Source organism: Ahaetulla prasina, chromosome 1, assembly GCF_028640845.1.
Source record: "Ahaetulla prasina isolate Xishuangbanna chromosome 1, ASM2864084v1, whole genome shotgun sequence".
NCBI classification, from domain to species: domain Eukaryota; kingdom Metazoa; phylum Chordata; class Lepidosauria; order Squamata; family Colubridae; genus Ahaetulla; species Ahaetulla prasina.
In genome coordinates, this window is record NC_080539.1 from 189,773,108 (window position 1) to 189,800,708 (window position 27,601).

A 27,601-nucleotide genomic window follows, 5' to 3' on the forward strand; every position below is an offset into this window, starting at 1 on the left:
ATGAATTGTGAGGTAGCCCAGCCAGTTGCTGTCATTGCCACGCTGCGGCCCCTGCAGACTTGGTCATCAAACCTCATTTTCAAGAAAGCCTGCCATGTGTGCAGGGCTGCAGCATGGCCATGATGGTGACTGCCTGGACTGTTTATCCACAATGCCACCATCTGCCTTTGTCTGCAGCTGGAACAGAATAGGCAGCTGCACAGCAGCCTGGCACATGTGGCAAACTGCATGGCCACCCGGCACATCTGGCTGGCCGGATCATGTGCCTCCACCTGCTGGTTGGAACATCGACCCAGCTTGGATCCACCTGTGCTGTGTGGGCTGTAGAATACCAGCTGCCTTTTGGGGGTGGGGGCTTACTGCCTTTCCCGTTCGCCGGGGCCTTTGCAACTGGGGCAGCGGGTGGAAGTCCTGCATGTGCAGTGGAGTTAGAAGATGAAGTTGGATGGCTCCACCCTGACCCGCCACCTGCCTCCCCTCACCTCATGGCGGCACTGGCAGCAGGCAAAGGTAGACGCATGGAGGGAGGCACGTGATCCAGCCCACCAGACGCACCAGGCAGCTGCCCGGCCGCCTGCCCGTCCCAGCCGGGGACCATGGACAACCTGTTGTGGTCTGTCAGCAGCCTACAGTGCTGGTGGCAGAATTGGACAGTGATGAGGCGGAGGCGAGGCCAGGGCCATCGAGAAATGTGGTGTGGGCTCCAGAGCCTCCAGGGCCTGAGAGTAGTGAGAGTGAGGTGCGGACTCCAGAGCCTCCAGAGGCCGAGGAGGAGGAGGAACTGGGAGAGCCTGTCCCTAATGCCCGAATGAGAAGAGCTGCCAAGAGGCAGCAGCAGCTTAAGCAGAGAGGTCACCTCGGGGGTAGGGTCAAGAGATAATTGGCCCCTCCCATAAGATTTAAAAGGAAACCAGCATCGGTGTCTCAAACATCGGTGTCTCAGTTTGCCAGAAAACAACGTTGGAGCTGCGCTCGTCCCATTCTCTGCTCTGGATGTTTCTCTGAGAAGACCTTGGCAGCTCTCCATTCTCTGCTCGAGACGCTTACCTGCAAAGGACTTTGGCATCTAAATTGGATCAGGTTGGAAATAATGACAAACTGTTTTGTGTGAGAAGCCTTTGTTTTCTTTTGAGTTTCACGACGCTGGGAATGGGTTAATTCCCAGCTGCTTGAATAAAGTTTATTTTCATTAAGGACTGCGTTTGTTGCTACCTGCTCGAGTCTGGGCCACAACAGTTTGTTTTCCGGCCCACGAGATGAAGTAGGCAATAATCTTCAGCCATGGAGGAGCTCCGTGCCATGAATCAGCAACTTCAGCAGCAAGTAGCTTTGCTAACTGCACAGCTGGCTCAGGTCCAAGCCTCAGTTTCTCCCTCTCCGTTGAAGAGGTCATATTGCCGTGCCAGACAAGTTCGATGTTACGCAAGCCATGTTTCCTTCTTTTATGGGACAATGCCAGATCTTTATCAGCCTGAAAAGGGAGGACTTCCCCACTGACCGGGATAAAGTGGGGTTTGTACTCAGCCTGCTCTCCGGCTCTGAAGCTCCTTGGGCCACATTCCTACTGGTGCAGGATAGTCCTTTGCGGAATGATTTCAGGGGATTTTGTGAACAGCTCAGGCTGATGTACGAGGACCCTATCAAAATGCAGACTGCCACCAGGCGACTGAAGACTGAAGACCCTGAAGCAGGGCCGGAAACCACTGCAGGAGTACATCAGTGAGTTCCAAGATGGCTTAGCGGAGGAGTTGCAGGATGAGCTGGTTTGGGCCGACATCCCTCCAACCCTAAACGCACTGGTGCATCTGTGCCTTCAGATCGACGCCCAGTTGCAGACACGGACCAGTCGCCGGGCCCGCCAGGAGACCAGTGTGGTTCCCACCAGGTGTGAGGTTCCGGTTCCACAGGGGGAGCCCATAGAAATAGGTGCAGCCCGTCTTCATCTGTCAGTGGCGGAGAAACAGAGATGATGGTCAGGGGGGTTGTGTTTGTACTATGGGGAGCCTGGGCATTTTGCCGCTTCTTGCCCAAAGAAATGATGAAGGAAGCCGGCTCCTGTGCCTGCCCCAAAACCCCCAAAAACCTTGTCGGAAAACTCCCTGAGCCCGATCTAAGGGAGACCTTGGATCGGGCACCCACCAAGACCAAGGAGCGCCCAGCGGATGTGGAGCCTGGATCAACTTGACACCTGCTTTTGATGGCAAGAATATGTGTGTCCAATACGCAGCAGGGAATTCTGGCACACGCCTTAGTGGATTCCAGAGCCACTACCAACTTTATGGACATGGCGTTTGCAGCCCAATATTCAGTTCCTCAGTGTCCATTGGATTCTCCCCTGCTTGTGGAGACCGTCGATGGACAGGTGCTTCGGTCTGGGCCTATCATGGCCACCACGCAACCCTTGTGCCTAACCATCGGGTCTCATGAGGAAGCCATCCAGTTCTATATTACCTCTGGCCTGCACTTTCCCGTGGTTCTGGGCTTGGCTTGGCTCTGGGCACATGACCCGCAGTTCTGTTGGTCCCAGAACTTCATTGCTTTTCCGAGCTTGCAATGTGTGGACCACATCCGCCAAGTCTGTGCAGGCCAGTTGCTTGGCCCAGCTGGGGTGTCCTTGTCTCCCACACTCGAGGACTTTGCAGATGTGTTCAGCGAGAAGGAGACGGACCAATTGCCCCCGCACCAGCCATATGACTGCCCCATTGATTTGATCCTGGATGCACCACTCCCAGCAGGGTGCTTGTATTCGATGTCAGATCCAGAGTTGGCCGCGTTACGGGACTTCTTGGATAAGAACTTGGCTCGGGGCTTTATCCGACCCTCTTCGTCGTCCTTGCCCGCCCCAGTCCTGTTGGGGAAAAAAAACTGGAGACTTGAGGCTTTGCTGCGACTATCGCAAGTTAAACACCATCACGGTGCGCAACCGGTATCCCCTGCCCCTTATTCACGAACTCATGGAGTGGCTTCGGGAGGCTGCCGTGTTCACTAAATTGGACTTGCAAGGGGCCTATAATCTTGTTCGGATCCGTCTTGGGGATGAATGGAAGACAGCGTTTGGCATCCGCTACGGGCACTTTGAGTATACCATCATGCCGTTTGGACTGACCAATGCTCCTGCCAATTTTCAACATTTCATGAATGATATTTTTAGGCACCTCTTAGACAAATTTGTCATTATTTATCTTGATGACATCCTGATCTACTTCCACTCGCCAGGTCCAGCACCGTCTCCAGGAGAATCATCTGTATGTGAAACTGGAGAAATGCCAGTTTTTCTAGTCCACCATCGAGTTCCTGGGGCATCGCATTTCCCCCGAGGGCATTGCTATGGAGCTGAGCAAGGTGGAGTCTTTGCGTAGTTGGCAGCCTCCTCGACGGGCGAAGGATGTCCAGCACCTTCTCGGGTTTGCCAACTACTATCGGACCTTTATCCCCAGCTTCGCTACCTTGACCGCATCCCTCACTCAGCTTCTGCAAAAGAAAGTCCCGTTTCGGTGGCGTGTCCCCGAGCAGCAGGCATTCCAGGCCTTGAAACGGGCCTTCATGAAGGAACCTATCATGAAGCATCCTGACCCCCGTCGTCCATTTGTGGTGGAAGCAGATGCATCAGATGTGGCCATTGGTGCAGTGTTGCTCCAGGCTCGCACGTCTGGCGGTACCCTTTTCCCTTGCGCATATTATTCCAGGAAGCTTAACCTCTCTGAGCGCAACCATATGGGAGAAGGAGTTACTAGCCATTAAGACAGCATTTGAGTCCTGGAGACATCTTCTGGACGGGGCCCGGCATCAAATTGAAGTCCGGACGGACCATAAAAACTTGGAGTTCTTATAAACCGCCCGGAAACTGAACCAATGGCAGATTCGGTGGTCCCTCTTCTTTACCCAGTTTCATTTCCGTGTGACCTACATCCCCAGTGGTTGCAACCAAAGGGCAAATGTGCTCTCGAGGAAACTGGAGTATTCCCACCTTGCAGACCCGCTTCCGCTGCGGACAGTGTTGCCCGTAGAGTCCTTCTCCGTGGTTCAGGAACCAGTGGATCTGTGAGTCCAGATACGGGAAGCGTAGCGGCACGATGCTTACGTAGAGCAACACAAGGAAGAGGTAGGACCCGATTCTCCATATACATTTCATGAGGAACTTTTGTAGTACCAAGACCGGCTCTACATGCCGGTAGGACCGCTTCGAGGACTTATCTTGTCACAGTGTCATAATAATCCTGTGGCGGGGCACTTCAGCCTCTTCGAGACCCTGAATCTAGTTTCATGTACTTTTCGGTGGCCCCACTTACGACATGATGTCCAGGCGTATGCTACATTGTGTGTTCGCTGCCGACAGGCCACGTCGGCAACGGGAGCCCCACTAGGGCTACTCCAGCTATTGCCAACACCAGAGAGACCTTGGGGGGGCCATTTCCATGGACTTCTTGATGGATTTGCCTCCGTCTTCTGGTTTCACAACTGTTATTCTACGCCCCCCGAGCCGGGCCCCCTGCCAAAAAGTGACTCGGAGGGGGAAGAGCCATCAGGACTTACTGCTGGAGCACCGGCTTCCGTGGCTCAGCTCCAGGAGCCAGAGGCAGGCCAGGTGGAGGAGATAATGAGGCCTCCGTCCCTTGACTCTTCCCCCCCCAGGTCACGCCTCCAGACCCGGCTGATGGCAATCAGGCCTGGCTGGACCCTAGGTTTCGTAGGCAGGAGAGGCGGGAACAACAGATGCAGGTGTGGGGCAGGCATAGGAAGTGCTGAGTCATGGACCCACACCCCACAGGATATAAAACAGCAAGGGCTACTATACCACTTCGTGGCAAGCAAATCAACTGCTTAGAGGGAGAATTAGAGCTGAAGTCCTGATTGTTCCTGGTTTCCTGGCTGAATCATTGGCATCAAGAGAGATAACAGAGACACTCGCAGACGCTCGCTAGTTTGCTGCCAGAGCTGATAGTTGCCGGCTAATTAAGTCATCGCTTATGTCTCTCGGACTGCGGAGGGGGACAGATCATCGACCGTGTTCGTGGTGGTGGACATGCTGACGAAGATGGCGCATTTCATTCCATGTCAGGGGTTACTGACGGCTCGCGCCAGCACCCACATGTTTATACAACACATCTTCCAGCTCCACAGCCTACCAGATAGGATCTATCAGACCGAGGGGCTCAATTTACTGCCCGGTTTTGGAAAGGACTGATGACAGATTTAGATGTAAAAATCTGCCTGGCGTTGGCACATCATCCAGAAACTGACGGCGGGACTGAAAAAGTGATTGGCATTTTGGAGCAATACCTGCGCTGCTTCGTGAACCAGCCACAAGACAATTGGTCTGAGTATCTGGCAGTAGCAGAGTTTGCATTTAACAATTCGGAACATACCTCCACGCAAACAACTCCTTTCCTGGCTAATGTCGGATATCACCCTTGGTTCTTTCCCTTCACACAACTCGATTCCCTGGTACTGGCGGCTAAGGATTTCCTGTCCAAATTGCAAGCCGTCCATCAGGTGGTGAGATGGTATCTCGAGAAAGCCAAGGAGGACTACAAAAGAACTGCAGACCGATCTCAACAGGTGACACCGCCATTGGCTGTGGGAGATCGGGTCTGGTTATCCACCAAGCATCTCCCGTCTGACCGGCTGGTCAGGAAACTAGACCACCGGTACCATGGCCCGTTCCCTGTTGAGGCGGTTAACAACCCAGTCACCTACCGCCTGACCTTGCCACGCTCGATGTGTGTCCACCCAGTGTTTCATAGATCCCTCCTTGTCCCAGAATGGCCTGCCTATCCACTCCGCCAACCTAACCATCCTCAACCGGCACCCCAGGATGGTGAGGAGCCGCCCGAGTACGAGGTTGCCAGCATTCGAGACTCCAGATGGCTCAAAGGATGATTCCAGTACCTTACTGAATGGAAGGGGTACGGACCCGAGGGCTTCACCTGGGAGGATGTCACCTCCGTGCATGCCCCTGCCTTAGTGAAAGCCTTCCATGACCAATTCCTGTCTCAGCCGCATCCGGATCGTCAGCCTTGGGGGAAGGGCCCTACGGTGAGGGATAGTGTTGTGGTCCATCAGCAGCCTACGGTGCTGGTGGCGGAATCGGACAGTGATGAGGCGGAGGCGAGGCCAGGGCCATCGAGAAATGGGGTGTGGACTCCAGAGCCTCCAGAGCCGAGAGTAGCGAGGAGGAGGAACTGGGAGAGCCTGTCCCTAATGCCCGAATGAGAAGAGCTGCCAAGAGGCAGGAGCAGCTCAAGCAGAGAGATCACCTCGGGGGTACGGCCAAGAGATAATTGGCCCCTCCCATAAGGTTTAAAAGGATACCGGCATCAGTGTCTCAGTTTGCCGGTGTCAGCCTCTGCTTTATTTAAGTGTATTTCTCCTACTAGACTGTTTTACTGTTTTATTACTCCGTTAAAGGTTTTCTTCTTACTGAATGTCTTACATGATTTATGGAGGAGGAGGGAGGTTTGTACTGTTGCCAGCGTTTGGCTGACATTGCATGTGTGGGGGAGAGAGCTAGTCTTTCAAACAGACGTTTGAACTGATTTGGCGCGTGAATGTAATGGGAGTTGCCTGCTTCACATTCCATCCAGAAGATTGACAGAGGGAGAATATCGGAAGTGAAACTACATGTGGCCAAGGAGGAAGACGACATTGGATTATAACTGTTTGAACTCTAGTGGGAGGAGGGTTCAGGAGAGGATATGATGTCTGTGGTTAGTATACTTTCAGTTCTGGCTTAGCTTTGTTTGCTATCTGACATGTTTAGTAAAAATTACCAATTTCTTCAAAATGGAGTTGGGTCTTTATTTTCTTAAACATTGATCTGAGGCAAGCTGACAGCTGGAAAACAACGTTGGAGCTGCGCTCGTCCCATTCTCTGCTCTGGATGTTTCTCTGAGAAAACCTTGGCAGCTCTCCATTCTCTGCTCGAGACGCTTACCTGCAAAGGACTTTGGCAATGATCTAAATTGGACCAGGTTGGAAATAATGACAGACTGTGTTGTGTGAGAAGCCTTTGCTTTCTTTTGAGTTTCACGACGCTGGGAATGGGTCAATTCCCAGCTGCTTGAATAAAGTTTATTTTTATTAAGGACTGCGTTTGTTGCTACCTGCTCGAGTCTGGGTCACAACACAACCAGACAGACAGTGGGACAAAGCATGCGGGCAGCTGCCCTGCACTTCCAATGGGCCAGATCATGTGCCTCCTCCCCTGTGCCTCTGCCTGCTGCTTAGAGGGCCAGCCTAGCAATCGCAGCGCCCCAGACCCAGCTGCGTTGCACATGCTGCAGAGCCCCTTGGCTGGCGGGCTTCTGCTGGACACTGTCAGGCCCCACACGCTCACTGCTTCCTTTGCATGCAGTCGGGGGAATCCAATTTAGGCGGGCCAGGGCCTCAGCAGCCAATTTTTCACTGTCTCCAGAGCAGGCCTACGGGCCAGATCTGAGTCTTGTCTTCGACATGTCTGGTTGAAGGCTTTGTTCCTGCCTCAAACAATAAGGCCGGTGCACATGAGATAGCAGCAAACCTGGGCCATGGACGGTGTTGGTTCCTGTGCCTGGCCTTAGATCTGACCCACGGGGCCACCGGGCCACCTTGGCCCCATCCCCTGGGCGGGCGCACAGGAACACATAAGCTCTGGCGTCCTGGGTGAAAGGGAAACGCTCAGAACGCAATTAGCCTGCAGGGCAAGAAGGCCCCAGGGATGCCAGGCCCCACGTGCACCACCACCTCCTGTACGTGCCCAGAGAGCATGGCAGGAGCGCCTCCTCATGGGCTCCAGGGTGGCCCCATGGATCTAAGGCTGGCCACGTTCTGGCCCGGATGGGTTGTAGATTGGCACTCAGTTGGCCTGGGCTTTGCTGAGGCGCCATGGGCCAGTCCTTCAATGCTTCCAGGGCGGCCCTGCAGACCAAATCTAATCACTGCCTTAAGATTGACACTCCTACTCCATGTATCTGTAGTTCCACTAAGGAGTTCATATTGAGTGAGGTTTGTCAGCCAATTACAAATCCATTTGGTGGTGGTGGTGTCTGTCCCACATTTTTCTAGTTTACCAGGAAGTAGCTTGTGGGCTACTTTGTCAAATATTGTACTAAAATCCAAGTATACTATTTGGCAGACCAGTATTTCATTTTTCCACCAATCCACCAGTCACTTTGTCAAAAAATGAAATAAGACTTGTTTGGCCTGGTCTGTTTTTGACAAACCCGTGTTGGCTACTGATTATAACTTTGTTTGCTTCTAGGTGGTTGCAGATCTATTGCTTATCTTTTCCAGGATTTTCACAGGTATTGATGTCAGGGTGATTGGTCTATAATTCCCTGGATCTGTTTTTCTCTCTTTTTGAAGATGGAAACCACATCAGCTCTTTTCCAGTCCTCTGGTACTTCCCCAGTGCTTCAGGATCTTTGAAAGATATGGTTCAATGATTCTGAGATCATGTCTACCAGCTCCTTCCCTGCTCTGGGATGTAATTTATCAGGTCCTAGTGATTTGAACTTGTCTAGAGTGGATAGGTGTTCTCTTACTATTTTCTTGCCTATTTTAATTTGAATTCATAGTCTGTCTTGTACAGCTATGTTTTTGTTAGGTTGGGCTTTTTTTCCTTTTCTTTTTTTGTATGAAGACAGATGCAGAGAAAGAATTAAGAATTAAGCCTTGCTCTGTTGCCCATCACTTCCTTGCCATTTTCTCCATTAGTGGACCTGGGTTCACCTGAAATTTGTTATTCCCATTGAAATGCTCAGAAACTCCAGACACTGGGATAAGATGCCCACAGCATCACTTAATTAACAGAATAGACAGAAATGGGACAGAAATGTATAATTAGGAATGAATAATTAGGAATAATTGGAATGATATGTGGGAATGACTTTGAGACATGAGAAGAAATGCTGTCTAGGGAATAATCAGATAAAATTGTTGGGGGATGGAGATCCCACAACTGCTTAACAGAGAAAGAAACTTAAAAAGGATCTACCCTAGTTTATTAGGCTATAAAAGGAGATCTGTACTTTCAGACTTTAAAGTTTCTGCTAATGTAGCTTTATAATAAGGTAATGTAGAATCATTTCATCTGGTCCATTTCCTGTGGTCTACCTGGGAAGGCTGACAATATTGTACCCCATGGTGATCTCACCCAGAAGCCTCACGTAGATGTTGAATAGAAACATAGAAAACGACAAATTCTGTGGCACCTCACATCGTAGAGGCTGGGTAAGGGAGCTCCTTCCCAATCATCACCAACTGGAACTGACCCTGGAGAAAGGAGGTGAACCCCCACGATACAGTGCCACTCAATCCCAATCCCTATAGGCAATCCAGAAGGAAGCCATGGTCTGATAGTATTGAAAGCCAATCTGCAGTGAAGTTGCAGTTTCCCAGGAAGGAATGAGTGAGATGACACAGTAGATCAAGTAGGACAAGGATGGATGCACAACCCTCCTCCTGCCCTTGCCAGAGATCATCCAAAAGTGTGATGAAGTTTCTGTCTGATATCCAGCTCAGACTTTAACTAAAAGGGATCTAGATAATTTACTTCATCCAAGGTCCTCGGAAGCTGCTGCATGGCCATCTTCTCAACTATCTTTCCCAGAAAGTGATTAGATACTGGGCTAAAATCGAGGGCAGAAAAGTTGCTACTAAAATAAAATAAAATGGTAGAAGGAGAGGTGGAGAGGGAAAGATAAGTCATAGAAAAAGAAGAAAGACTGGAGAAAGGAAAAGGAGAGGAAGATTGGAAAAATTAAGAGAGAGCAGCCCAGCTGCACCTGAGAGGCCTGAGAGAAGCCCAGCTGCACCTGAGGCCTACCCAAGAAACCGGAGGCCCATCGAAGTGAGGTGAGCAGAGAGGCAAACTGACTATAGGCAGCAAAGCCAACCGGTGGAAATAAAGAGGTGAGCCCGGTGAGCAAGTGGGACCAGCTGCGAAGCAGGAAGGAAAACCAGCTGTGGGATGGAGAGGCCAGCCAACCGAGGGCAGTGCAACGACTGGCAAAGAACAAAGAGGTGAGCTGGTGAGAGAGCAAAGCAGGGAAAGGAGAGGAAGATTGGAAAAATTAAGAGAGCAGCCCAGCTGCACCTGAGAGGCCTGAGAGAAGCCCAGCTGCACCTGAGGCCTACCCAAGAAACCGGAGGCCCATCGAAGTGAGGTGAGCAGAGAGGCAAACTGACTATAGGCAGCAAAGCCAACCGGTGGAAATAAAGAGGTGAGCCCGGTGAGCAAGTGGGACCAGCTGCGAAGCAGGAAGGAAAACCAGCTGTGGGATGGAGAGGCCAGCCAACCGAGGGCAGTGCAACGACTGGCAAAGAACAAAGAGGTGAGCTGGTGAGAGAGCAAAGCAGGGAAAGGAGAAAAGAGAAGAGGAGAACTTGCTGTGGATCGTCGATGAGAGAACAGAGCAGGGAGGAAGGGAAGAGAAGAGAGAAAAAGCTTGAGGAGGACCATCCAGGCAGTCCTGTTTGCTGATGGAAGCAGCGTCCCCAGCGCGACAGACAGCAAATGGAAGCCACATGGCTCCAGAGCAAAAAGCAGCAGCAGCACAGCAGGGAGGAGAGAGCGCCAGCAGTAGCATGGGCAGTGTGGGAGCTAGAGCCTGAGAGGACTGCAGAGAGCAACTGGGAAAGTGACGGTGGATCTGAGTGGAGCAGACTGGACAGCAGAGCTGAGCTGACCAGAAAGCTGCACGGTAGGCCAAAAGAGCTGACCAGAACAGGGACAAGGCTGAAAAGACCAGAGCACTGAAGGACAGAAGGGAGCTGGCAGAGAAAACAACAAAAGGCTAGACCAGCAAACAAGGGAAGTGAAGGCAACAAATTAAGCCTGAGGTTCCAATACGCAGGGAGGGAAGAGCAGGGGTGAAATGCTCCCGGTTCGGACCGGCTCGCTTGATCCAGTAGCGATGGCGGTGGGTGGTTCGGAGAACCGGTACAAAAATCCTTGGCCCCACCCCCTGCCTCTGCTGAGCCACACCATCATCAGAGGGTTTTTTTTTTTACTTTTAAAAGCAGTTTTTCTTCAGCCAAAAACATGTCTTTAAAAGTAAAAAAAAAAAACCTTTGAGGATCCCACGGCTCAACTGAGATTGTCAGAACCCTTTAAAAGTTTTTTTTTTTTGGCCAAAGAGGTTGTAAAAAAAGTTTTAAAAGGCTCCTCTGGCAATCCCAGCTGAGTTCCTCAACACCAGAACCTTTAAAAATATGTTTTCTACAAGCTCTTCAGCCGAAGAGCTTGTAGAAAACCTTCTTTTAAGAGGTTCTGGGCTGCAATAAGGCACTTACCTATTACTGCTCCTTTCTGGCTGGGAAAGCCATGCTTTACATCAGTTGCATCAGCTAGCAACTGAATGTGCCTGCCTAAAATCCATCTCGGTCAGCAACCCAATCTGCCTGCTTTGCTGGCTGAGGAACTCTGGGAATTTAAGTCCACAAACCTTAAAATTACTAAGGTTGGAGACCCCTGATCTAAAAAATATAAATAAAATAAAATATTTGTGCAGCTTTCTGAGATTTGGTGTGTTTCACTCTAACTACACAAACACACAAAATCTCACAAAGCTGTATGTGGCATTTTGTGTTTGTGTGTGTGAATCAGTTGTGTTGTGTTGTGTTGTGTTGTGTTGTGTTGTGTGTGTGTAGTGTGAAAGTTGATTTTTGAGTTTTTGTGGCTGTGTGAGGTTCCTGCTTGTTCCAGGGGCCATTTTGGGTAAAGTGCAGCTGCTTTTACATTGTGTGTGAGTTAGTTGTGTTGTGTTGTGTGTGTGTAAAGTGTGAAAGTTGGTTTTTGGTACCTCTTATTGTTTTGTATACTGTTTATTATTTTTATTATTTATTGTTATCGGCCAGAAGCAGCCGATTTCTCCCCTTAGTTCTCAGTACTCAATACTCAGACTCACAACCTCACACTCAAAGAAAACATGCAAGCACTCCAATATCCCTAAAAAAGTCACTTCAACAAACTCACCTGGGATAAACAGAAAAGCACCCCAGATTTCACGCTCTAAAAAAGAAAGGTGACAGGTGAGTGTTGGTGATAGGAGATTTTATTTTCAAAGGAACAGAACCAGCCATCTGCAGACCGGACATACAATTAGGGAGGTATGTTGGCTCCCTGGAGCAAAAATCAAGGATGTGGTTGAGAAAGCTTCCGCTGCCACCCTATTCCAAGCAACAACCAGGACTTTAGATGGATCATGCAGCAGACCATCAGGAACAGACCTCAATTGCCTCTGAAACCCATTTGGGTCCATCAATGGGTGGAGGACCAATCAAATTGGTCCAACATACCCACAGTGGACAGCGGTGCTAGAGAATTCCATAGTAATCAGGGCATGATCTGGCCATGCCGAGATACTCAGAGTTTCCCCCATTTCCGCTCACATACCCAATGCCCGATAACACCACCCAATTAGGAGTATGATCACTGTCCTGTGTTGGGCTCTGGATGATCTGCAACAGATCTGTGGCCATAAACTCCTCAGCTCCATTCCTAAAGTAGATAGCTTGAGATCACCCAAGACCATAAGTCTGGAGAAGTGTGCCATCAACCCAAAAATGAATTCAAAGAGCTTAGACAAGGAGATTACTGTGCAGCAGGGAGGCTGGTACAACATCAACAATCCAAACTGCTCCCTAAAGCCCAACTTAACGAACAAGATCTTACTTCCAGTGATCTGTAGAGCAACACACCTGAAAGGGATTCCTAGATGGCAACTGCTACACCATCATCCCACCCTGTGATCTCTAGTAATGCATACCTGGAAACCAGCTGGGCTCATCTCTGAAATGACCATGCATACCCACTTTTTGAACCCAGCCAGATCTCAGTAATACATGCTATCTTGGTTCCTCATTGACAGAGTTCCCAACTGAACAAGGCCTTATTACAGATCTACCTTAAAGGCAGCAAGCTGGAAATGATCTTGTCAAAATGAACTTTTAAATTTGTGAACTGAAAATCTAAAATACACTGAATATTTCTTCTAAGAAACACATTTAAATGTGCTACATTTTGACTGATTTTGTCCAATGAGTTAGGGGAAAAATCATATACTTGTTGAAAATAACCATGTTTATTTCATATGAATACATTTTTAAAAAAGTGAGATTCATCACTTGAGTAAGAAATGTTTTAATTCAATTAATAAACCATATACAATAGAACTATTTAAATTGCAATTAAACATTTTGAACCACAAAAGATTCAATTCATTTATTTATGAATATTTATAGTAGTTAACAACATATGATAAAAAGAATGAGTTAATATTTTGAGTTTGAAGCAAAGATTAAACATTAGGTCATTTCTTACAGTTCCTAGTTCTTATAAACTACAATATAAACAGTGAAAACAGAAGTATTTTTTATCAACTCACGGTCTTCCTAAATTAATGTTTTATTCTTATTTAAATTCAAATGCTGCAGAAAGTTCATGGTTTTCAATACTCTTCAAGTGATTGTTTCAATTCTGCAAATGTGGCTTCTTTAGAGATAAAGTAAAATGACAGTAAACTGTGAAGTTGTATCAGGAAATTTACAAATGTCTGCAGGAAATTGAATAATCATTTACTGGGAAATAATATTTTAAATATCATAGTTTGCTTCTAAAATACTAATATAATTTTTATATCCATTTTACTAAATTTAAATACTTTAGTGAATGTAGAACCACAAATACAGAAAGACTGCACCTTGCCCAGAACAAATTAGGAGTTAACCTAAAGCCTAGCTGGTCACTGAACTTACAAAGCATAACATTCTGTCATGTGAATACTAGTAAAAAAATAAACCAGTAAATCCAATCTCACTCCTTGGTTACAATGCAAGAGAATTCTCTGCTTCATGTGAACCCAGCCAAGTGTCAAGAGTAACTCTAAGGCTTGCCTTGCCTTTCTCCTCAAGAAAGTAGAACTCTTGAAACAAGCATTATGTCAAGTTCCAAGTAATGCACCCATCAGAAATCGAACTCCAAGGCATTTCATTTCCTCAAACAAATTTATTTAGGTACATCATCTTGGCACAAACTGATGGAAAGCCAGTACTGAAAGTTCCCGTGCTTTCCACCCCAGTATAAGTAAGAGTTTCTCAATTTTTCAGAACAATCTGTCACATTGTCCAACTGGGATGAGAGCTGGTTGCTTGGTGACTTCTCTCCTCCTCCTCTGGCCAGCCAGCCATTGGAATGTACCAGACTCATCCGCTATGTTGTTTTGGCTGCAGACTCCATCCTCCTCAGCTCTCCCTCCTTCAACTCCAAACTGTGTCAAACTGAATTCATGTTAGAGTAACCAATGATATAAACAATCCCACACCCCGATCAAATTCGGGCTTGACATTATTTCAAAAGGAAACCCTCTCATATGTTCAGTCCGAGCTGAGCCAATCCACAGGTGCGAAGTTATTATGAGAACTCGAGCCCAGAAAAGTGATAAGTTGCTTTCAGGCTCCGCTTTGCCCATTTCTTCGGAGCTGAGATGGCCCAAGTAATTCCCTCCCCCCCTCCCTTTCCCAAGCAGGTACATCAAAGTGACAGGAAACCCAGAAACAGGAAAGGGGTTGTAAAAGAGTATCCAGGGCCCGCTCCCCACCGGAATGGCAGTGTCCCAATAGGGATCTATGGGACCTAACAATAATACTAATTTACAGGGGAGCATGAAGATAAACTTAATCTAGAATCAATCCAGTTGAATAGGATACATATTTCAACCCATGGACATATGACAACTGACATATGACAGTTCTAAGATGATTACTCTGATATAACTCCTTATTTGGTGGCTTTGCTTCCTGGTTTTTGAAGGGGAGACTAGGAAGGACCCAAGATGACCTTTGGACGATTGTGCATAGATGGAGAAGAATGGAGCTGGACACCTGCAATTCTTGATAAGGAGCAATCGGAAGGTCTGGTCTCAACATTTTTTCCCTTCAGCTACCCATCTTTCTTAAGCATGCCTGGGTTTTAATTGCATTTTTGAAGCTTTATAATCAAGATTTATGACTGGTTAACTTTTGACCTATTTTATAACCCCTTGGTGGACTTTTACAAATTCTTTTTTTTTTCATTGTTTACCATTAAATACAAAATTATTATTTTTTTAACCATAAGGATCAGGCTTACATTTACATTTACACAGGATTATAAGATTATATGATGAATCTGCGTACAGACGGGAGGTTGAATGACTAGCCTCGTGGTGCGACTGGAACAATCTGGAACTGAACACGCTCAAAACTGTAGAAATAGTGGTAGGCTTTAGGAGAAACCCTTCCATACTTCCACCTCTCACAATACTAGACAACACAGTATCAACAGTAGAAACCTTCAAATTTCTAGGTTCTACCATATCGCAAGATCTAAAATGGACAGCTAACATCAAAAACGTCATCAAAAAAGCACAACAAAGAATGTTCTTTCTGCGCTAACTCAGAAAGTTCAAACTGCCCAAGGAGCTGCTGATCCAGTTCTACAGAGGAATTATTGAGTCTGTCATCTGCACCTCTATTAACTGTCTGGTTTGGTCCTGCAACCCAACAAGACAGACGCAGACTTCAGAGGATAATTAGAACTGCAGAAAAAACAATGGCTACCAACCTGCCTTCCATTGAGGACCTGTATACTTCACGAATCAAAAAGAGGGATGTGAAAATATTTACAGACCCCTCATATCCTGTTTCAACTCCTACCCTCAAAACGAGGCTATAGAGCACTGCACATCAGAACAACTAGACACAAGAACAATTTTTTCCCCAAACGCCCCAAACGCCATCACTTTGCTAAACAAATAATTCCCTCAACACTGTCAAACTATTTACTAAATCTGCACCACTATTAATCTTCTCATCATTCCCATCACCCATCTCTTTCCACTTATGACTGTAACTTTGTTGCTTGTATCCTTACAATTTATACTAATATAGATTGTTTCCTGATTGTTTAATTGTAGCCTATGATTATCATTAAGTGTTGTAAGTGTTGTATCTTGATGAAAGTATCTTCTTTTATATACACTGAGAGCATATGCACCAAGACAAATTCCTTGTGTATCCAATCACATTTGGCCAATAAAAAATTCTATTCTATTCTATTCTATTCTATTCTATTCTATTCTATTCTATTCTATTCTATTCTATTCTATTTTTAAAAGAGCCTTGATATTTCTGTTAATTTTTGATGGGAAAATTCTCCTTTCTTTAAACTTTTTTGGGGAAAAAACCCTTTTCTTGTGGAAGCTTATTTGCTTCTCTTCTTGGAGAGGAAAACAAAGTGTTTCTCATATCTTTGAAAAGAGATAAATTGTTTGGGGAGACAATTGAAAAAAGAATGCTGTCCATGTTACAGGTTTTATTTGAAAATATAAATTTAAAAAAATGATGGTTCAATAACAGTTCTGCAAACACAAGATGATATCCAAAGGGAGGAAGTAACAGTTGGACCTGATTTGCAATTTGAGGAACTGGAATTTGATCTGTTGAAATCAGATATGAAGAAAGGGTTTGGTTTGCCAGAAAAGATTGAAAGAATATGAATATAAGAAATTCTAAGATAATGGATATGACAAAAGATGGACTGGACTTTCTTGACAAGGGGAATACAGTGTTGTGAAGGATAATTATTCAAAAATGGATATTTACAACAGAGACTTATGTTCCCAATTAAAAGTTCCCAATTAAAACCCTAAGGAAACATTTCACTATTAAGAACCAAATGAAGGTATTTGATCCTGGACTCAGTGATCATGATTGTGGTGATTTGTAGTAAATAGGAAACTATTTAGATTTTCTATGAGTAAATTACAATAACAGTTAACATGGTGCTTTGAATTTTAACTTTGCTTTTTTTTAACTTGTTAACTATTTTTTCATTCACATATGCATACAAAGACCCCATTTACCTTTACAATTTTCTCCAGCTGCTGACAGGAGCAACTAGTTTTCATAATGGAGGCTATTTTGCATTATTTTCCAAGTAGGTTCCATTCTCAGGATCATTTGGAAGTCACCTTATCCAAACCTGAAGAAGATTTGAAGAAGCTTCCAAAGTAGTGCGAGAATGGAACCTGCTCTCATAATCCTTCAAAAGCCTCCTTCTCCAAACTATGAAATTTAGATATTGATAGGCCAGGTGGCTAGCTGAGTGGTGGGAAATAGGTGAATGGAGGAAGTTGCAGCATTCTGTAGTCCTAAGGGTGTATCAGCTGCCAAGCAAATAAATTTTGATCACATGATCATGCAACAACCATAATTTGGCACAGGCCATAATTCCTTTCATTAAATGCCGTCACAATTTTGAATGGTCACTGAACAAATGGTTGTATGTTGAGGACTATCTGTATCATACAGCTGCTACAAATGCTTTCTTGAGGTGCATTATCATCATTGCCAACTTCATCATTTTGTGGTGCACAAAATCCAGATCATAGGAAACAAGTCTATACAAGTAGTTCTCGACTTACAACCACAATTGATCCCAAAATTTCGGTTGCTAAGCTAATTATCATAGTTGTAAGAGTGATAATTGTTAAGTGGATCACTGCAGTTGTTAAATTAGTAACACAGTTGTTAAGTGAATCTGGCTTCCCCATTGATTTTGCTTGTCACAAGGTCGCAAAGGTGATCACATGACACTGAGATACTGCAACCATCATAAATATGAGTCTGTTGCCAAACATCTGAATTTTGATCACATGACATGGAGATGCGACAATGGTCATGTGAAAAGCTGTCATAAGTCACTTTTCCCAGTGCCGTTATAACTTTGAACAGTCACTAAATGAACTATTATGAGTCCCTCGGGAGATAGGGCGGTATAAAAATGTGATTAAATAAATAAATAATAAATAAATAAATAAATATTATCAATGGAGGATACCTATATTCTTCCTTGATGAACTATTTTATCTTTCCATTTCTTACACTATATTCCTTTATTGTATTTAGAACTTTTCTGAGCTTTTTATCTAGCTTCAGATTCCTTGATTAGGTACTTCAATATTACATAGTCACTTTTCCCAATATTACTCTTAACCTGCTATTTTTAAGGAATACATGACCCAGTTTCTTAAGTCACTTAAGTGACTATTGCTCACTATCAGTAATAGAAAATAAATTGCTGATACCTTTCTCCATCATCTGAAGGAGAAAGTTGTCAGCACTACAAATGAAACATCTCTTAGGAAGACCATGCTTGGTTGAGTGCCTCTCTGGAATGTTGTGACTAATTAAAGTTTCCCATTAATCCTAGTAGACACTAATAATATTTTATTAGTTGTCTCCATTTATTTTAATTAAAGAATACATATTCCAGAACTAGATGTAATTGTCTAGGTGACTTCTCTTGATCCTGATGCAGACCAGGATTGGGTTTTTTTCCACAGCTGTACCACCCAGTTGGGTCATGTTCAGTTTTTGATCCACCAAGACACCCACATCTTTTCATATTTACTGTTGTCTGAAATAGTTTCGTTGCTTGATTTTTCCTATTTCTTTTCTTCCCATTTTCCCATAGCATGGTGGCTACTTAGTATGAATTTCACATCTTTGAATTTCAAGATCTTTGGCTTTTAATTAAAAATTCCATAAAAACAGCAGCATATAGAAAAACGATAGTTTTATGCCCTGATGCTAAGCTAATTATTACAGTAGTAAAAAACACTTGAATTAATTAGGCATTTATTTCCAAAAATGTTTATTATTAAGATATAAATGTAAAATGCAGCAGGGGAAGAAATTCATTACAACTCAGAGATTTCTAAAACATACATTTCAATGCATTTTCAAGGTACTCACTTGTTTATTTCTCAGATTACTTTTTTTCTGATTATGAAGCAATTTTTTTATTCAGGAGAGATGATGTCATTTGAACAATTGTGCTTAAGGGCAAACCGCTAAGTCGACTCTTGTTTTCTTTTACCTCTACCAAAGCAGCCAAAATATTCTCTCTAAAATAAAAATAAATGAAAACTTCCAAGACCAGCTTAATATATTCCTACAAATATCACCTCTGAATAACACACTTACCTAGTAATCTGTGGATATAATTCTTCAAGTTTCTTTAGTACTTTGCGGAAACTGCTTAAGTTTAATGTATTTGGAGTTATAAAGGAAGATGATGGATTTGGAGTAAACTGTACTGAGCCAAAAGGCAAGAGGCTGTCTGCAATATCCTAGATACAAAATAAACAAAAACTGTAGTTTCACTCAAGATTACAATATGGAAACTAACATTTAAACAATGCTGTAACATTAGAAAGAACATAATTGACATTTTCAGAAATAAGATCTTATGTATTCAATACAACCACTGATTAAAGTTTTTCACATGCTTTACAGAGGTGGCAGTTTTAAAAGGTTAATTGAATTATCTAAAATGTTCCTTTTCAATTAAATTCCATTCAATCTAGAAATTTGTTTAATAGCATAACCATAGCAATTGTTACAGTAGAATCAGCCCATCAGAATAGAATTGAAAAGGACCATGGAGCTTCTAGTCCAACCCTCTCAAGCAGGAGACCTTATACCATTTCAGACAAGTGACTGTCCAGTCTCCTCTTAAAAATCTCCATTGATGAAGGCTTCTGAACCTCTGCAGGCAAGCCATTCCACTAGTTCATTGTCCTCAATATTAAGAAGTTTCTCATTATATCCAGATTGCTTTAGTTTCCATCCATTGTTTCTTGCCCTGCCTACAGGTGCTTTGGTAAATAAATTGATCACCTCCATTTTCTGGCAACCCTTGAAATACTGGAATACTGCTATCATGTCATCCCAGTCCTCCTTTTTTCTAGACTAGCCAAACCCAAATCCTGCATCTGTTCGTTTTAGTTTCCAGGCCTTTAATCATATCAGTTGATCTTCTTTGCACTTTTTTCCAAAGTCTCAACATATTTTTTCTAATGTGGTGATCACAACTAGATGCCAGGTATGGCCTTACTAAGGCTTTATAAAGCAGTACTAATACTTCACGTGATTTTGATTCTATGCATGTTTATTCAATCAAACATTGTATTACCTTTTTTGCCTGCTGCCGCACACTGCTGGCTCATATTTAAGTGATTTTTTTCTGATTATGAAGCAATTTTTTTATTCAGGAGAGATGATGTCATTTGAACAATTGTGCTTAAGGGCAAACCGCTAAGTCGACTCTTGTTTTCTTTTACCTCTACCAAAGCAGCCAAAATATTCTCTCTAAAATACTAGGACTCTAAGGTCCCTCTCACAGTTACTGTTTTTGAACCAGGGTTCACCTAATCTGTACTTGTACCTTTTGTTTTTCCTGCCTAGGTATAAAACCTTGCTTTTCTCCACATTAAATTTCATGTTGTTGTATAGGGCTTATTGTTCAAATTTGTCAAGATCTTTTTGAATCCTGAACTGGTCTTCTGGGGTGTTGACTATTCCTGCCAGCTTAGTGTCATCTGCAGATTTGATGAGTTCCCCTTCTATTCCCTCATCCAAGTCATTTATAAAGATATTGAAGAATACTGGTTCTAAGATGGAACCTTGTGGTACCCCACTGCTTACTTCTTTCTATGCAGATGTAGTATCATTAAAGACTATTTGTTGAGTACGATTTGTCAGGCAGTTACAAATCCATCTGGTGATAATGCTATCTATCCCACAGTTTTCTAATTTAGAAGTAGGTTGTACTCTACTTTGTCAAATGCCTTGCTGAAGTGTAAGTATACCATGTCCACAGCATTTTGCTGATCTACTAATTTAGTCACTTTGTCAAAGAATGAAATAAGGTTAGTTCGGCATTATGTTTTTAATAAAACCATGCTGGCTTTTAGTTATAACTTAGTTTCTAGATGTTCACAGATCTGCTTTTGATTATCTTTTCCAGTATTTTCCCAGGCATTGATGTTAGGCTGATTGGTCTGTAATTTCCTGGGTCTGTTTTTTTTCTTTTATGAAGATTGGAACCATTTCAACCTTTTTCAATTCTCAAGTAATTCTTTTTTTTTAAAATAATTTTTATTTCCATTTTCCAACATTATATTTATTTACAAACTATTATCCATCATTAATCATTAATTTTTATTTATTACTGATTCAGGCCTGCCCGACTGCCACTTCCTTTCTTCACAACCTCCCTCTCTACCCTCTACTACTTTCCCATCCTTCATCTCCTTCACTTTACTACTTTCTCTCCTCCTTCTCCACTCCTTCCTTCTTCCACCCTATCTAACCTTCTTATTCCCCTCCTCCTTCTCAACTCTTTCCTACCTACTTTCTTCCCTCCTTCTACTTCTCTCTCCTTTTCTTTCTGAAATGGCAGTCGAGCAGCCCCAATATCATTTTAAATTTTAATTTCATATCTTCAAACATTACTGTACGTTAATAACCAATCCATGTATCATTTCCCTTTCTCCCCCCCAGACTTCCCAGAGCAAATACCGGGTATTATGACCAACAATCACAAGCTAAAATATACAAAATATACATAAACTCCCACCCTCAAAAATTTAAAACTCTAAATCCCCTCACAATAAAAATAAAGAGATAAGAGAGAACAATAAAAAAGAAAAAAGACAAGAAACAATACCAACTTCACATATTACTTCTTCTTACAATCCATTTTTAAAATTGATCCATCTTCTCAAATTCAAATTTCCCCCCCCCCTTATATACTCCTTCAAATTTCATAAGTCCATTTCTTGAATTACAGTCCATCTTTCCGAACTCAAATTTTCATCAGTTATATATTTCTTCAATTGTCGAAACATTTAATGTCCATTCTTCTTACAGCCCATTTTAAAAATTAGTCCATCTTCTCAAATTCAAATTTTTCTCCCACTTGTATATTTCTTCAAATTTCATAAGTCCATTTCTTAAATTACGATCCAGCTTCTCGAACTCAAATACCCATCACTTATATCTTTCTTCAATTGTCATAACATTTAATGTCCAATCTTCCAATACTTTCCAACTTAACTTCATAACTTTTACTATCTATAAACGTGTCAATTAAAACAAACAATCATTTAAGCTACATCCACAACATACAGTAAACAATTAAAATCATTACATCCACAACATACAGTAAACAATTAAAATCATTACATCCACAACATTATCTAAATTCATAAATTTTACTTTCCAACCTTCACAATTAAATAATATCATCCCATAGGTTTATACCATACAAATAGCAAATAACAAAAATCCTATAATTTGTATCCTAAACAAATCAATTTCAAAAATTAACCATAATCATCATATTCACATCTTAAACATTCCTCCCTCCCATTCTATTTTCCATCATTTCCAAACCATTTAACTTAGCATCTAACAACAAAGGATTCCCACTCTTTAAAACATTAATATAAAAATGTCTTGGTTTCGTAACTGAATTAAGAAAATACTTTCTGCCTCTAAAATTCACTGACAAACCCATTGGAACTTCCCATCTAAAATATATCTGATGTTTCTTAAACTCATCCACTAAAAAAGCAAATTCTCTTCTCTTTCTTAACATTTTAGGAGGAATTTCCTTCATCATTTTTATATCTTGTCCCAATATTTGAAATTTATTTTTATAAAAGGCTTGCAAAATTTCATACCTAATCTTTTTAGTTGTAAAATAAATAACCACATCCCTTGGTAATTTATTTTGTCTTGCCCACCAAGAATTAACATGATAAATTCTTTCAATATTAATCTCAAAGTCTTCTGGCTCCACACCCTTTATCTGAGCAAAGGCTTGCGTAAAAATCTCTTTTAAATTTTCCTTCCTATTTTGCCTCAATCCCCTCACCCTTATGGCATATTCCATTAATCTATATTGTAATATTACTCTTTCTTCATCTGCCTTATCTACCTTTGCCTGTATATCTTCCATCTTATTATCTAAGTTCCAATTATTTTGATTCTTTTGAATTTCCTCTATTTTCCTTTGTAACTCTAAATTAGCTTTATTAATTTCTTCAAGATTATCTTCCATCTCAATACAAGAGCTTAATATTTGCGAAATTGCATCCTTTACCATTTTCATTTCCTTCTTCTGCTCTTCCACCACTTCCTTAAAATCCAACATCTCTTTCTCTTTCATCAAATTTTTGATCTATTTCTGAAAAACAAGTCTCCAAAAACTCCTGTAAAGAGTTTCTTAATTCCTTTTTAATCTCTTCTTTTAAGTTTTGAATCTGAACTGAAGAAATTTCAAAGTTTTTAGTGACTTTTGGTACTATTTGCTTAAAAGCCATTTTTTAAAATATAGCCTAATAACGGATAAAAGGAGGTTAAAAAAGAAAAATTCAAAAAGCTTTTCTTCCGAATCACTATAATCCCAAAGAAGAAGAAAAAATATAAATCATAAAATTCTCATTTCATCCATTTAGTCAGTATCTTCTAGTTCCACACTAGCTGTTAATAAGCATTTCTTTAACTTTCGTTTCTAGTACACACATTCCACAAAACGCCATTTGCTTTCTTCTCTCCTATCTTCGCAACAAGTATATCCTCAGGGGATTGCAGTCTTCTTACAAACAAATGATAGAACTCCAGTATCTGCTCCGTCCGCGTTACAATCCATCATAAATCAATTTCCGCCACGGAGACTGGACGCTACGTTTTTTTCTGTCAGAAGACAGATGCATCTCCGAGTCTGAAGCTTTTCAGGCTATGGAAGGAGCACTGCCCTCAAGCCCCCAGAAACTTTTTCTGTGGCTTTTTTGGGTGTCTCAACTTCAGCCTGAATGCTCATCTCTCCCTCTTTGCCCGAGGGAAGAGACTTACAAGCTGTTGGACGATAGATTTACGATGTCCTGACAGCTCTACAGACTAAGGAGTTAGCAGTCTAAACAAGACTGCTTTCAACGAAGCGGAGCCAAACCAGAAGTCTAATTCTCAAGTAATTCTTGTTGCAGGATTTTTGAACGATATGGTACAATGGTTCTGAGATAACATCTGCCAACTCCTTCAGAACTCTGGGGTGTAAACCATCAGATCCCGCTAATTTACTGTATATTCATCAAGATCAGATAGGTATTCTCTAACCATTTTTCCAAAGCCATTTTTTCTGGGGGGAAAATGGGGGGAAGGGGGGAAGGACTGTAGAATATGTTCTTTTCCAATAATAAATAAATTATTTATGACATGATATTCAAAATATGTAACATGAAGACCTTAATGAAAGATTTCTGAGATATTTTTTTTTTTTGTAAAGTCTTAAATTATTGCAAGTTCTCTCAGCTGAAGACAAACGAATCCTGGAATACAATTCAAGTAACACTGTACTTCTAAATGTAGTTCTCAAACAAGAGAAATATGCATTTATGTCACTAGGGGGCACTGAAGGGAAAAGGCTCCAGTTTAGTTTACTTGTGCACCTGGGACCTCCTACAGTTGAGTAATTGTTGGTATACAGTAGATTATAGTTTCTATCCTCATCTCAGGCCTTAACTGACAGGTAAGCGGGTACATTTATCTGACAAATTAGTTGCTCTTTTGTAACCCTTAAATGATTCCTATTAATGTCATCACAGCATCATGTTTATCTATAGCCTGGTCCAGAGGTGGGTTTCAGCAGGTTCTGACCAGTTCTGGAGAACCGGTAGCAGAAATTTTGAGTAGTTCAGAGAACCGGTAGTAAAAATTCTGACTGCCCCCGCTCCCATCTATTCTCTGCCTCCTAGGTCCCGCCTTATTGGGAGGAAATGGGGATTTTGTAGTAACCTTCCCCTGGAGTGGGGAGGGAATGGAGATTTTACAGTATCCTTCCCATGCCATGCCCACCAAGCCATGCCACGCCATCTAAGCCACACCCACAGAACTGGTATTAAAAAAAATTGAAACCACCACTGGCCTGGTCAATAAATTGGTTTTGGTTTTTCTTTTCCTCCTCTCAGTAAAATGGTGAGATTGACATTTAGAGTTTGGAAACATTTCCACAGTGCAATTTCTGCTGAGAGCAAAGCTGCAATTTGCAAATATTGTGAGAATTCTTTTCCAAATGCTACAAGGATGACAAAACACATGGTTGCATGTCAGAAGTGCCCTAAAGACATTAGAAAATACTTTACAGAATTAAATGATGAGGAATAGAATGAAAGTGCAAATAGCTTTCTACTTGTTCTAATTCCAGAAACACTTTTTCTGCTGCTTCTGGATCATCACAAAGTGTTTCTTTACCAGCAGCATCTTCAAGTAAGGTGTTGCTAACCACTGCCTCACAAAAATACACAATACTTTCATTTATAGATAAAACAACACCTATAAATCAAGAGAAAATTGATCACTCTCTTGCAAGAGCAATATATGCTTCTGGATCAGCATTGTCAATAACTGAAAATGCATATTGGCAGGAAGCTTTTAAATTATTACTATCATTAAACCATTTGCTAAGAGGACGTTCCTTGAGCAAGCCTCTTTTGGAGTCAGTGTGATGTACTCTGTACAAGGAAAAATCAGTGAAGCACTATGCCTTGCAGTACTTACAGATGGAGAAGGAATCATCAACTTTGTGATAACACCTTTTATAGAATAGAATAGAATAGAATAGAATAGAATAGAATAGAATAGAATAGAATAGAATAGAATAGAATAGAATAGAATTTTTATTGGCCAAGTGTGATTGGACACACAAGGAATTTGCCTTGGTGCATATGCTCTCAGTGTACATAAAAGAAAAGATACGTTCATCAAGGTACAACATTTACAACACAATTGATGGTCAATATATCAATATAAATCATAAGGATTGCCAGCAACAAGTTATAGTCATACAGTCATAAATGGAAAGAGATTGGTGATGGGAACTATGAGAAGATTAATAGTAGTGCAGCTTCAGTAAATAGTTTGACAGTGTTGAAGGAATTATTTGTTTAGCAGAGTGATGGTCTTCGGGAAAAAACTGTTCTTGTGTCTAGTTGTTCTGGTGTGCAGTGCTCTATAGCGTCGTTTTGAGGGTAGGAATTGAAACAGTTTATGTCCAGGATGCGAGGGGTCTGTAAATATTTTCACGGCCCTCTTCTTGATTCGTGCAGTATACAGATCCTCAATGGAAGGCAGATTGGTAGCAATTATTTTTTCTGCAGTTCTAATTATCCTCTGAAGTCTGTGTTTTTCTTGTTGGGTTGCAGAACCGAACCAGACAGTTATAGAGGTGCAAATGACAGACTCAATAATTCCTCTGTAGAATTGGATCATTTATTTATTTTTATTTTATTTAATCATATTTATATACCGCCCTATCTCCCGAGGGACTCAGGGCGGTTTACAGGCACTAAAAACAGATAAATACAATATAAATACAATATAAAAACAATTAAAAAACGTATTCTAAAGCCCATTAATTAAAAAGTATAAAAATAAAACCCAATTTAAAACCCATAAATTTAAAATCTAACTCAGTCCTGCACAATTAAATAAGTATGTTTTAAGCCCGCGGCGGAAGGTCCGAAGGTCCGAAAGCTGACGAAGCCCGGCGGCTAGATCGTCCCAGAGGGTGGGGGCCCCCACACAGAAGGCCCTTGCGCTGGGCGGCGCCAGACGACATTGCCTCGCTGACGCCACCCTGAGGAGACCGTCTCTGTGAGAGCGCACGGGTCGGTGAGAGGTATTCGGTAGCAGTAGGCGGTCCCGTAAATAACCCGGCCCAATGCCATGGAGCGCTTTAAAGGTGGTCACCAAAACCTTGAAGCGCACCCGGAAGGCCACAGGTAGCCAGTGCAGTCTGCGCAGGATGGGTGTTATGCGGGAGCCACGAGGGGCTCCATCTATCACCCGCGCAGCCGCATTCTGGACTAACTGCAGCCTCCGGATGCCCTTCAAGGGGAGCCCCATGTAGAGAGCATTGCAGTAATCCAGGCGGGACGTCACGAGTGCGTGAGTGACCGTGCATAGGGCATCCCGGTCCAGAAAGGGGCGCAACTGGCGTACCAGGCGAACCTGGTAGAACGCTCTCCTGGAGACGGCCGTCAAATGCTCTTCTAGAGACAGCCGTTCATCCAGGAGGACGCCTAAGTTGCGGACCCTCTCCATCGAGGCCAATGACTCGCCACTGATGGTCAGCCGCGGATTTAGCTGACTGTACCGGGACGCCGGCATCCACAGCCACTCTGTCTTGGCGGGATTGAGCTTGAGCCTGTTTCTCCCCATCCAGACCCGTACGGCCTCCAGACACCGGGACAGCACTTCGATAGCTTTGTTGGGGTGGTCCGGTGTAGAAAAGTACAGCTGGGTGTCATCCGCATACAGCTGGTACTTCACACCGAAACCACTGATGATCTCACCCAGCGGCTTCATGTAGATGTTAAACAGAAGGGGCGAGAGGATCGACCCCTGCGGCACCCCACAAGTGAGGCGCCTCGGGGCCGACCTCTGCCCCCCTGTCAACACCGACTGCGACCGGTCGGAGAGATAGGAGGAGAACCACCGATAAACGGTGCCTCCCACTCCCAATCCCTCCAACCGGCGCAGCAGGATACCATGGTCGATGGTATCGAAAGCCGCTGAGAGGTCTAATAGGACCAGGGCAGAGGAACAACCCCTATCCCTGGCCCTCCAGAGATCATCCACCAACGCGACCAAAGCAGCTCCTTGGGCAGTTTGAGCTTACTGAGTTGGCGCAGAAAGAACATTCTTTGTTGTCCTTTTTTAATGATGTTTT

General features: G+C 43.2%; 1 protein-coding gene across 9 annotated transcripts in view; it reads right to left on the minus strand.

The window, feature by feature from the left end:
• Positions 1–13,246: 13,246 nt before the first annotated feature.
• Positions 13,247–27,601, minus strand: part of RBM44 (RNA binding motif protein 44) — a 137,230-nt gene continuing 122,875 nt past the window's right edge. For 6 of the 9 annotated variants that reach the window (XR_009155373.1, XM_058185637.1, XM_058185611.1 and 3 more), the window contains 2 exons: positions 19,009–19,154; positions 14,518–18,929 (listed from right to left, as the gene is read on the minus strand). Coding sequence is in view for 8 of the 9 variants with exons in the window: in XM_058185637.1 (XP_058041620.1) it covers positions 18,809–18,929; positions 19,009–19,154 (267 nt within the window). In the remaining variant the exon portion in view is untranslated. Of the gene's footprint in view, positions 14,260–14,517; positions 18,930–19,008; positions 19,155–22,363; positions 24,947–27,601 lie in introns of those variants that run through there. The other 3 variants (XM_058185601.1, XM_058185592.1, XM_058185577.1) reach the window with 3 other exon arrangements.